The sequence below is a fragment of the Periophthalmus magnuspinnatus genome, chromosome 23, assembly GCF_009829125.3.
Source record: "Periophthalmus magnuspinnatus isolate fPerMag1 chromosome 23, fPerMag1.2.pri, whole genome shotgun sequence".
NCBI lineage: Eukaryota > Metazoa > Chordata > Actinopteri > Gobiiformes > Gobiidae > Periophthalmus > Periophthalmus magnuspinnatus.
In genome coordinates this window covers 18,091,974-18,104,754 of record NC_047148.1, presented here as the reverse complement: position 1 = coordinate 18,104,754, position 12,781 = coordinate 18,091,974, and the positions used below count along the sequence as shown (strand labels likewise).

Here is a 12,781-nt window from a genome sequence, read left to right as displayed (position 1 = left end):
GATCCCTCTCTTAAAAAGGCGTCCCATGCAGTACAGTAGTGTAGTTGATATGTAGATGGGTCATCTGGCTCCACTGCAGGAAGCCTGCAAAGTAAATGAGCTAAAATCAATACTGCTAATAAGCTTTGAGCAAAAGAAAAGGGGTTAGTATATCCAGACTGGAGATTAAAGCTGGTGTTTCAATTGGACCAACGAAATGTAACAAAACTGAAAACTGAAGCATTAATATAAAATACTCTTCTGAAGATGTTGTGCGTTCCTTGGTACATTAGATTATGTGGCTTTTAATATGAATGTCATGAATACCGAATGATTTGTTGTAGGGTCATAGGTCAACTGATACTGATCCTTCAAAGCTACTTTGATCTATGTGAGAGGCTGCTCTTTAAAGTGTGCATCAGTGTAGCCTGGCTTACCTTTTTAACCGATGTTGGACAGGAGAGTGTTCCAGAGTGTCCTCTTCACATGCTTTCTAACACTTTGGAGATCTGGACAAGTCTTTTAGTCATTCTGTGTTAACTTTGAGTGGAAATAGAGAGCTGAATTTCCATCAGGTTTGTAATAATTAGAAGAAAGAATGTAGATGTTAAAAAGATTTATGTTTCTCACAGGGGTGTGTGATACATTTCTCACTATGTAGTCTGTGGTAGTAGGTCATGGCTATTACTGAGTGTCTGCATCCTGTTTTTAATTATGTATTGACATGACTACAGGGAATGACCTCCTTTCTGCAGAGGCATTGCATTAGTCAAATATTCAACCTGATTCTCTCTGTCAATTATTTAAAATGTTTTCTCGCAGCATTCATGTTTCTACTTACAGCAAAAAAAAAAAAAATTCTAAATAAAACCTGTGATTTCAAACATATAAGACAACTAGACTATATAACAGGTTAAACTGATGTTAGGGCCCCTCTGCAGGATTCTTTACCCCACACAATGCCATACAGGCAATGCTAGAACCAACATTCAGATATTTATCATGAAACCACAATGTGATCAATGCAAAAACTGCATCTTGTCCTTATCTGAATAACATTTTTATATTCAATCATTTGAAAATAATCCCAACAGCCTCCATACTTCTCACATTAAACCGCCGTTTTTAACTTATGTAAGAATCTAAGAGGCCGCGTGTTATTTGAATAGATCCATGTGAGCTGACCTGAGCTGACCTGAGCTGACCTGAGCTGACCTGAGCTGACCTGAACTGACACAGATGAAGTGCCACGTGCGCGTCCAGTGTTTCTGTTGAGCATCGTTCGTGTCTTTGGAGTCGAGTCATTTGCCCCAACTTCACAGGTGCACGTGCTTTCACAAATAAACCTAATGGTTTTAAGTAACAGACAATACCGGGATTTTCTTGTCCATTTGTCGCAAAAATACATATGTTAAATATCACATAAATACAAACTCTATACAAAATACAAATACATACAGAACAAAATCTACAAGCTACCTCTAAATTCCCATGCAATGATTTTATGTTCAGTCTCCAGTTTACGAGGATGCGTTTGCCTATAAGTCCTAGAATAAAGTTACAGGCAAATACATGTGGAATAATGTAAAGTAAATGGACTGACTTCAACATCCAAACTAACACTGCAAATAATTAGTAAATAACTAGTGCCCTCTAGTGGCCAGAAATGGTCAAGTACAACGTTCAATAGTACATTTATTACTCGCACTGCATGTAGTTTATAATACATCAAATATCAACATAAGAATATATGGCTCTAATTTCAAGGTACATGGTCATCCAAAATGATTACTCAAAATACCCTGTTTGTACAAACAACTGAAAGTGCACAAATAAACTGTTATTCAAGTTACCAGCACCACACAACAGAGCTTTAGTAAAAAATGTTAATAATAGTACATTCAAAAACCTTGGTCTCCATTCAAAAGCCCCCTAATGTCCCCTCAGAGCTTACAGTAGCAGCAACTCAGTGCAACACACACGGACATGCACAGTCGAAAACATTATAACATTATATAAAGATATTTGGCACACAACATTACAATGTCAAAAGTTCAATCACACACACACACACACAGTAGTGTGTGTGTGTGTGTATATATATATATATATATATATATATATATATATATATATATATATATATATATATATATATATATACACACACACACACACACACACACACACAGACAGAGCAACTCACATTTGGTTAACATAAATCCTGCATTCCAAAAAAAACCCCACAAAACCTCATTCATCAGATTTCCAAATTCAAAAAGTTCTAATTCGGAAATATTTTGTTTCTAATCGTAGTTATATTAAAGCGCATGATAATGTTGAGAAAACAAACAGGTCATCAGAGCTGAGTTATACTAATGATTATTGCACTCATTCTTTTACACAAACTTGCTTCTGGCCTGTTCCAACCATCTTGACAAACAAAACACTGGTATATAGATATAAATTAATAAAGTATTTAGTAATACTATGCTTATTATAACATTTTGTGTATATTAACATTGATATATAGATTGTTTGGACATTATTATATGAGAGATACATTATTATAAGTTTCTATAAATATAGGCTGGCAAACTGTATAACAGTTACCCAGCCGGATATAACACAATAACTATTCTATAATTATGTATTTTTATTCAAAGAAATAGATGTAAATGCGTTCACACCTGGCCCACGAGGTAAACCAATGTGAAACTCTAGTGAATTGTGAATTGAAGCCTCCCATGCACAGAGAGAGTTCAATACAGGTCGAGACTGGTTTTCAAACAGGCCAGTAGGAACTGTACATCAGCATGCAGGCCGCAGGACGACAGCGATCTCTGGTGGGCAAATAGAGAAATGGCAGGAATTTTAAAATATATTATTATAACAAGATATAAAAAGCAGAATTGTATCCATTTGATTATTTTGGTGTGAAAACACTTAAAACAGTAGTTTAGCAAAAAACACTATATAGTTTCATATATGTCTGTAATTAAAAACACCAACAACGGCCTTGACTTAACATCAATAACTTACGATCTAAAATATTTTAAAACTAACCCTTTCAACCTCCACAAACAGACTTCATGTATAATTTCATTGACACGTATTATACCTTCACACAGGTTTTCTCTTGTGACTGAGACACTTCATGTTAAAACTTTTACAGTATGGACTGAAAATAAAGACGAAACTATTCCTTCACTTTGTGGAATCTGTAGTGATCTCAGTCTGGTGGGGCACACGTATGTGTTTGAGATGTGAGCTAGTGAGCATATCCCAGGAAAACGTAAGCTATGCATGTTTGTCAGAGACAAAAACACATGAAGCTTGAATGCCTCAGGCTTGGCTGGCAAGCTGCCCTGACTCCTTGGTAACTCCACTGTTATCTTCCACAGATGTACCAAACCACCAATCAGAACCACCAACCCCTAAAAGGAAACAAATACTCAACACTAACTTTACATGTAAAAGCCTGGGTTGAAAGATATGCAGGCAATGTCCACCATCACAGATGGCTAATTCACAAGTCAACCATAAAGGAACCTTCATAAAGCTGACTCAACACAAAAAATGATTTCATTCATAAAGTACAAGCATCATGCACGCATTTGCTGCAAAAATGCCAATTCTTCTTAAAACATAACTCCACGTTTGTGTATGCAAATTCCATCAAGGGAACTAAAAGGTACATGACATACACAATTTGAAAGTAAAGCTAATTTTTTAAAGCCACACTCTACAACAAGTCGGCATTACCCTAAACTACAATCCAGTACAATATCTACTCAATCAAACTGCACACTGTTAAACCTTTTACACTGATTTACAGCTGTACTTCTCATTGCCACAGACGTTGCTTTTGTGCCAGAAACGTGACATGTAACACGTTAAGGTTGTACTGTCAATGCCAAAAGACAAGACATACTTTGCACTAGATTGACTAATTGACCTTTTTTTTCATTGCTGATGCTGATATAGATTTTGTAGAATCTAGTGCAGCTGATGGTGCTAAGAGCCATCTCTACGTGGCACCAAAGATGTACAGCAATGACAGTAATTTTTGAAATGTCACTATGTAAAACAACCTGCAACACACAGTAGCAAGCATGTCTGTCATCCTAATAATGGTTTAAGGTTGAGCCAAAATAAAGCTTTACTGGTTAGAGAGCTGCTCAAGTGCAGGCAGCACAATGAAGCTTCATCTAGAGGCCTGTCAGGTCTACGATCGCCTTGATGAAGATAGTGTCGTCACGGATATATGAGTTCTTGGCATCAAGTTTGGAGAGAGGGCAGAAGAGTGGACATCCACTGGCAATGTTCATTTCACTCACGGGCCTCTGGAAGGAGGAGGAAGTGACATCAGGCCGAAAAGCATCTATAATGTGCTCCCTGTTGCTCTGATCCAGCAGCATTAGTGTCACCTGGAAGTCCAACAAAAGTAAAGATGTAAGTTGATTCTTGTACAGCAACTCACATGTTACAGCTTTGTACCTTCTGGTTGAAAGGCCATTTGAGCAGAGCATCGCTCAGTCCCCTCATCACAACAAAGAACAGAGACAAGTGGCTGCCACGACCTGTTCCATCTCCATTCAGATAGATCCGCAGACACATTTTATAGCCATACTTACTTGTGTAAAAAGCTTAGAAAAAGTAACAAAAAAATAGTTAAACTACATGTTAACTTGCTAACTTTACAACAACTTCATAATGTTACGATTACCTGGTGAGAACATAGCGGGGGCTCGTCCAGCAATTGCATCTTGACGCTTTTTTGCAAAATCAGAAATTCTCCAAATAAACACACCATCAAATGTAGTAGCAGACATCTCTCTCAATCTGCCCTCCATCTCAGCCACAGTCAGATCTTTGAGTCCCACAGTTCGCTCCAGCTGTCGCACCTGTATGGATTACAGTGAGATGCATTTTATGCAGTTTTGAATTGTAGGTACATTTTAGATCAACTTAAATAATACCTTATTACTGAGAGCTTCAATTTTATCTTGGTCCAGTTTATGTTGTCGATTACTTGCTTCCAATGTAGTTGCAAACCTCTCAACCTCTCGGTTCAGAACACAGACCACATTTTCAAAAGTACCAGACTTGACTTCCAGTTCAGTGCATCTCCGTCCCAGTTCAGCCACTTTGGTCTTCTCATTGTGGAGCTGGAGCTCCAGGGCTGCCCCGACGGAGCTGGGCAGGGGGGTAAAGGACGTGGACACAGATAGTGTAGGGGCCAGAGTAGGGGGAGGGGGCAGAGGGGCAGAGGCAGCTGGTCCAGAGGGGCCAGAGGTGGACAATGAGGAGGAGGCAGTCGCTCCCTGCACGGGAGGAACAGTGGTGATACTGAGCTGGGACACTCTGGCCTCAAGCTCCTTCAGGGACTGCTGGAGCTCCACCAGTTTGTGTCCAGCTACCTCCAGTCCCTGAGGCTGTAGGCCCTCCATGCTTACTTTCATACCCATGATGTAGTGAAGAAGGAGATTGAGATGCTCATAGGCATAGGCACGCTCATGGTCATGGATCTTTTCCTTCTCTACCTGAGGAACAACAAAGACAGTTGATAATGTAATCTGGTCATCACAATGATTAAGAAGAGCCATTTGACAACTTACAGACATATCACATCCCACCACATGAAAGCGACAGGGAGTTCGGAATTTGCTGCAAAACTTAATATGGTCCACATACTAGAAAAAAGCAAGACCTCTCATTACTCTCAGAACAATCAGGGACAAATAAAAGTTTCTAACTGTTGAAATAAATGACATGTACCTTTTCTCTGGGTATTTTCTTTTTGGCACAGCCTTCACAGATCATTGGATACTTGGGACAGATCTCATCATGGGCCTATGATAATATGAAGTGTGTTTCAGTAATGGTAGAAAGCTGCTCTGGTGAGTAGTAGTGGCCTGGCGTAGAAAGCCCTCAAGAAAATTCAAATAAATAATTTCTAACCTTGATATTTTTAAAGTGAAATGGTTCCTTGCAGTACTTGCAGTTGAGTGTCCTCTCTGGGCATTCACGTTCATTATGCCGCTCTTGTTCATTGAAGCGTATTCGTTCTTTACATGAGGGGCAGGGGATGACCATGTACTCACACTTTCCTTCATGGGTCAGCTGAAAAGAAGAAGATTTAAGTTGATCCTTTGTGTATACAAGCACACTGCACAGGAGAAAACCAATTGAATCAAGTTATTACTTCATATTCTTTGATACTGCCTTTCCAAGTGCAGTTGTCATTGACACACACTGCTGATAGGCTTTCAACTTCTCTCCGAACAGCATTGTCTGGAAAAGCCTAAAAAAAAACAGCAGATGGTCAGCATGGTGTATATAACATTAATAATCATATACATTTGCACTTTTAAGTTCATCTTTATTCTAACAAAAACAAAATGTATAGAAAAAATTGTAAAATGATGAGATATTTTTATGATAGGTCCCTCTGCTTCTCTACTGCCTCGACACAAACAGTATCAAGGTGGTTACAGGTCATTTTGTATGTGGCTTATTTTATTCACATACATGATACTCACACATCCTTGTTTCAGAATTGATGTAGACTCTTCAAATATATCTTCTTTGATGCATGCATTGCATTTCTGTGGCCCATTGCTGTCAACATAATAACAGATAAGTTTAGCCATGGGAGCTGAAAGGTGATAGTGTGAAATGCTTCGCCCCCCACCTGACTGTCCTGTTGAAGCAATAGGAACAGAAGCGGTGTCCACACTGGGCCTGAACAGGTCGTCTGAGGATGTTGTGGCAGCAGTTGCACAGATGCTTGTCCTCCAGTTTGTTGCCCAGAATTTTTTTGGGAAATCCAGGTTTATTGCTCTCCATGGATGAGGGAGGGGACGGTTCTTGTGTGGCCATCCTGTCTGTTTACGAGGGACACTTAGACAACAGGCATTTCTGCTTCTACATTCAATAAACGTCTGCAGGAGCACTCATTAAAACATAATTACACATACAGAAAAGCGTGGTTTAGACAATGTAAGCCCATTTGTATGACATGTATAATGTTTTGTTATTTCTTTATATAACAGTTATAACAGATAGAAGTCATTTAAGTTATTTGTGCAAACATCTATCTCTGCTTAGAAGCAATGCAGTCCTGTCTATAGCAACAGTGCAATAGACAGGACTGCTCTTAGCATCTTAGTAGATGCAGCCCAGAGCATCCTAGGCCACAGTTGAATAGGCCCACACCCCTTGTTTACACTTGCATGGCACATTCATGCCTCCTTATAGTTGATTTGGCACCAACAGCTAATCGCAGGCCGCCTCTCCCTCTGTCCAGACAGCGCACAGTGCGCCTGGCCACTGAGAGAAACGCTGACAAATGACACGCTCATTGTCTGTGCGCTGCTGCTTCTCTTTGCCGCTGTTGCTAAGCTATCCGTGCCCTGCAGTCACAAGTGAGAAGAGCTCTGCGCCACGCCCCTTTCCAAACACAGCCCTGATGTAGGAAAATACTGAGGTACATTGATACAAACAGGCACGAAAATGCTATTGCAATTGGTGGAGTTTGCACTTACCTGCGTTTAGTCTAAACTGTCATCATATGCACAGGCTGGACGACCACTTTCCCACCCGAAGTGACGCTCTCGCAGGGTGCAGATATTAACTCTGGTTTTGCAGCAAATGTGATGTATTTTCTTCAGCATTAGCCACATAATAGAGCTGTGATTCCACAAAGCGTCGACTGTTATTGTCAAATATCGCCATTGCACTTTGAGATTGGCTCTTACGTCATGCGCTGGGTTCAGCACTGGTTGAGAGGCAGACAAGGTGCAGAGCTGCGCCTCCTATTGGCCCAAAAATCAAGAGAGGGCGGAGCTTTGTGGCAAAACAAAACAAGCCTCTGTGGAAAATGTAAAAATAGCCTTTTCATTTAATTTTCTTAATCATAAGATGTTATGTTTTGTATTTACATACCACCGCAGACAATACCATTTAGAGATGTAATTATTGAAAGAAAAGCTTTAATACTTGAACAATTAGAAATGGAAAGTGCTTTAGCTTTCTTGATGATGTGGTCTGCATTTCTTTGAGATACTTACCAGCGTTTTTGGACAAAATTAATAGAACCAATTAATGAATTTACAACTTACAAATGTTGTTATGACACAAACAATGTGAAAATACAAGATGCTACACAGATGCTACACATTTTTCATTGAGCTTGTCATTGCCCTGATTTCACCGTGGTCATGTTATAGCTTCACAAACACATAATTCAAGATAGTGTGAAAGGGAACCTGGTTTAAAACAATACTAAATTAATACATAAAATACTTGCACCAATAATTTAAAAAAAATCAAAACACAAGTGACAGGATATAAATATTATTTATTCATACTTGGTTGTGGAAAAAAGCTATATATTGACCTTTAAAATGGCAGAAACTAGCTTCAATTCAACTGTACATTATAAAATATTCACACATATTAGAATATCTTAAAACAATAGCACAATAGACATTTTTGTAGACCAGAAAGTTATTAGGGAATGAAGGAAAACCTTTATATTGCACATTTACAACTGATTGCAGTTTAAACAGCTGTCATCCTAATCATGTCCAAACAGGCAATAAAAATCAGTTGAACAGTAGTCTGCACAGTGACGTGTCATGTCTCGTCAAGCAGCTTCTGGAGATTTCTTTGAATCTTTGGAAAAAACAAAACATCAGACACAAGAGCAGCAGAAGCACATACCAACACCAGCCCTCAGTGACCACTGAGGCAATAAAAGCAAAGAATAAATGAGATTCAGACAATAACAACTAAGGAGCACATCTGACTGATCAGTTTGACAGTGGGAGAATCTGTGCAATCTTATTGACTCTTTAACAATATAAACTGTGTATACTAGTAATATCTGATGGAAACTGCCTGCTCTTCACCGATGCACCACACCCACCAGTAATTTGAAAATAATTTCTTTATGCAAAATAGCACCTGCTACACAAAGAAGACCTGAACATAAAAAAATTTATATATATGTACGTTATGATACTAGAAATACAAACCTTTTCTAACTTGAACAAATTTGTAGAAAGCTCCCCGTATATCTCAGCACTCATGTCATCCTGTGGTTTGTGGCTTACACTGTTAATGCAATAAGAAGAGTTTTTCTTAAGATTATTCCATGGAACAAAAGAAAATGTGACAATTACATTTGTTAAAATGAACCTACGGAATATGCTCTCCCATTGACAACAAGGAGTTCAAACGATCCTCAAGAGCCACAATCTTAAATGCCATATAACAGGAGGAGAGGACGAGGACACTTACTCTGTTAAGAAACATGAGACCATTGTAATCTTTATATAAAGAGCTCAGAGGAACTGTCCAGGAATCTGTGTTCAGATTCAAATTGCACAGAATCAAAACGTACTCACAAGAATAAATACATGAAAAGAATGGCGTTTAATGACACATGTTGAGAGAATTTTGAGTTATGTGGCATGGTCCGAGCTGTTTTGGGTGAACCTGCAATGATTAAACAAAAAAAACAAAAAAAAAAAAAACGTCAAGAGTACAATAATTACTTGTTACTTACTTATTATGGACTATGGACTCGAATGGAGAGTGGGACAAAATGGAATTACATTAAACATTATTACACAATGTAACTTTTCCAGTGCAGGATTTGCCACCTGCTTTTCTCCATGGAAATCGTGCTTGTCTAGAATGTTCCAGAGAGTGGCATCAACTTAACTATAGTGCTGTTTTAATTTTACTGCTTAAAAATACATTCATAAACATGCAACATTTCTTTAAGAAGGCTCGCAGCTCCACAGATCTGATGTCCAACTTAGCCAGGTGGTGTCACCAGCTTGTTTCCATGAAGACAGACTAGTTTAATGTTATACTACTGTGGAACATTCCAGGCAGACAGGTAACATCTCTCTGGAGACAGCAGGTGGCTCCAACATATTAAAAATAAACCAATGAGAAATAGTCCAACCACCTATTTTATTTTATGTCCAAAAAGACACTACAACTGTGTAAGAACAGGTTTGTTTCATACTGGATAATTGCAAAAAACATTAGCTTTAAACTAAGGGACTGTACATTTTTATCAATGTAACTTACCGTTTTTTAGTGTAGCTCCATGTTTTTGGCTTGGAGACTGGAGGTGAATATCTGCATGAACGGAGACGTCACTGCTCTTCACTGCACTTAAGAAAGAGTCCTGAAGAACAGGGAATTCTGAAAAGCCATTGGAGAAAGAAAGTAAATTATTGAACAAGAACTATGTGAAAGTTTCCGGTTTGATCATTTATTCCACTTTTTTTACAATGACAATAGAACAGACTCGGGTTCAAATTTCATTTGGCCAAGAGCCAACCATCAACAAAAGCGACTGTCCCAACACCTGTGCCACCTGATATTTACATTCACAATAGCAGCATAGCTCGAACCTGTACAATAGCAATAAAAACACACCAGTCATTTTATCAGAGTCCGGAGTCTGTGATCCAGAGCTGCTACTCTCCATCATTTCCTGACGTCGCTGCTGCACAACTCCATCCAAGTCTGATAAGTCTCCAGAAAAATTCTGCAACATAAACACAAGGATGTAAACAATAATAAATATACTTTGACTGTACAAGAGAATGTTTTGTAAGAAAACATCTAAAGAGCAGGACAAACCCCAGACTAACCAGAGGAAGAGGTGAGGGGCAGGAAATAACTGGGCTGCAACACACCTTTTCCACCTGCAGAGTTGAACAAAAGTGAACCACAGACCATGTTAAAACAAATAATACAGAATAAACAAATGCAACTTTTATGACAAATATAGAGTTGCATTCACCTCCAGATGGTTGCATATGGACTTCAGGAGTTTAAATGTTGTGTTACGGGACAAAAAGGACACAAAGACATGCTGCAAAGACAAAGTAAATATTAGTGTCTGTGACATGTGGGAACTTAACTGATGTGATTCAGTCCCTGTGAGCTGACCTGTTCATTTGCAGTTTCTATAACAAGGGCATTGGGGACCAGGAGAGCGGTCTTTGTTTTCTTAAGAAATGTGACAGACAAAACGGGGATAGCAATCTAGGGATGAATTTAAATAAATAGTGAATTAACTTCATATAACAATGTAATAAGGCAAATTTAAACATATTTATCTAACCTTAGTATCTCGACCAAAAACTCTGGAATGAAAACAGATCCAGTTGTCAGAGACAAACATTTTTCCTTGGTATAAAATATCCCTTTGAAGAGCACATGTGTAACCTGTAACCAAAACACAACAGACATGGGCAAACACATACACAACTCTGTGTATTTCAATACATGACACTTACTTTGCCTGAGTGGTTCATCTTTGCCTACTTCTTTAAATAACTTATGGTACTGTGCATTTGTCTTTGAAAGCTGCAGGAAAAAATGTTTTGATTTTTTTTTTTCAACTGAAAATGTGCGATATATGAGGTCGCCTGGTGTATTTACCTGGCTGGGTGGAGATTTTTTTCTGTCAAATTTTGTTTCATAGTCCACTGCACTGAGCATGGGCAAAAGCGGCTCCACTGATTTCAATCTACATGGAAAGTATTTAGTATTTAGTAGTAACATTATAACACATGGAGATAAGATGAGACACAGAGACCTTTATGTGCTCTACAAACTAGACAGAAGAAAGTTAAATGTATATATGTAAATGTATATATGTATATGTATATATGTATATAACAAACTATTTCAGAGACAAGACTAAATGGAAAAACATGTAGCTATTATGAGGCACCTGAACAGTAACTCTGCTTTCACAACACAGAATATGCAGGTACTGCTCCTGCATACTCAGCAAAATGGTGCACAATCCTCATCATCAACTACTAGGTTTGACTAATGATATTTCAACAAAGAATCAGCTGAGCTAATTTTATGTCTGTGAAAAATAAGATGAACACAAAGAAATAAAACATAGCCTACCTCATCACAGATGTTTTTTTCCTACTGTCTGAAGGTACTGGACCTGTGTCCAACAGGATCTGGAGATCTGTTTCAGATTGTCCTCTCCTCCGCTGTCTCCTCTCACCGCCATTCTCCACCTCACACCTGCACACAGTAGGTCATAAAGGTAAAGAAAAAAGCACACAAAAAGTACCAGAGTCTCTTTACTGTGTAAATCACAAAGTGTTTGCTTGTAGTCTACTCTGTGCATCCATCTGACGCAAATAGACCATCCCTGTGGCTGTAACAAACCAAAGTCTACTCTGTTTCAACAGCATAGCGGTGCCCTTTCCGACTCAAGACCTACGTGGGCCGCCGGGTCCCTCGGGACTGTTTGAGAGGAAGTTGCTCAGGGCAGGATAACGGGGTCACGGGTCGGTCCGGTTGATCGGCCATTAGTACCATGGTTCACATTTTACACGTTGCGCAGTGCCCATTTGCGTGTCTCTCTTGTGATTATCCCACATGAAATGGAGAAGTTTAAGGAAGACCAAGTACGGGAAAAGTTGGCCAGAGCGCTCGATGGAAGAAGAACCAGAGGAGGAGCCGGAAAAGGGGAGGGAGGAGAGGAGGAAAAACTGCGGAGAGGAGGAGACACAGCGGGACTAGGCTTGATGTAGGCCTACAATTTAGTCCCATAACATGTAGCCCTGTGTGGCTTATTGTATTGAACGACTTTGCAGCATCAAACGGGCGCAGTGCGCAAAGTAGATCACTGTTTCATTTTTACTACAGCTTTGTACAGGCAAGTGCAGGATGTACAGAGCAAAGTCTGTGTCGTGTGATGGGGACTTGACCTGATGGCAAGATTCTTGTA

General features: G+C 39.1%; 2 protein-coding genes across 4 annotated transcripts; both read right to left on the bottom strand.

The window, feature by feature from the left end:
* Positions 1–2,401: 2,401 nt before the first annotated feature.
* LOC117392175 (TNF receptor-associated factor 2-like) lies at positions 2,402–7,734 on the bottom strand. Of its 3 annotated transcripts, XM_055231824.1 has the most exons (12): positions 7,530–7,728; positions 6,677–6,869; positions 6,525–6,603; positions 6,188–6,286; positions 5,944–6,105; positions 5,761–5,835; positions 5,601–5,675; positions 4,962–5,525; positions 4,709–4,886; positions 4,480–4,628; positions 4,320–4,409; positions 2,402–2,822 (listed from the first exon to the last, which is right to left on the bottom strand). In XM_055231824.1, the coding sequence occupies exons 2-12, from the start codon at positions 6,862–6,864 to the stop codon at positions 2,742–2,744; spliced, it is 1,740 nt and encodes a 579-aa protein (XP_055087799.1). In that variant the 5' UTR covers positions 6,865–6,869; positions 7,530–7,728; the 3' UTR covers positions 2,402–2,741. The 3 variants fall into 3 exon arrangements, with proteins under 3 accessions (XP_055087799.1, XP_033846083.1, XP_055087800.1); XM_033990192.2 differs by lacking the exon at positions 2,402–2,822 and having other exon boundaries at positions 3,958–4,409; positions 7,530–7,734; XM_055231825.1 differs by lacking the exons at positions 2,402–2,822; positions 7,530–7,728 and having other exon boundaries at positions 3,958–4,409; positions 6,514–6,603; positions 6,677–6,696.
* Positions 7,735–8,324: 590 nt separating this feature from the next.
* LOC117392176 (GRAM domain-containing protein 2B-like) lies at positions 8,325–12,500 on the bottom strand. Its single transcript, XM_055231596.1, has 14 exons — positions 12,272–12,500; positions 11,944–12,069; positions 11,461–11,548; positions 11,316–11,385; positions 11,141–11,244; positions 10,966–11,061; positions 10,817–10,888; positions 10,665–10,718; positions 10,447–10,558; positions 10,093–10,209; positions 9,396–9,486; positions 9,191–9,289; positions 9,024–9,102; positions 8,325–8,661 (listed from the first exon to the last, which is right to left on the bottom strand). The coding sequence occupies exons 1-14, from the start codon at positions 12,367–12,369 to the stop codon at positions 8,623–8,625; spliced, it is 1,245 nt and encodes a 414-aa protein (XP_055087571.1). The 5' UTR covers positions 12,370–12,500; the 3' UTR covers positions 8,325–8,622.
* Between the last annotated feature and the right edge of the window lie 281 nt (positions 12,501–12,781).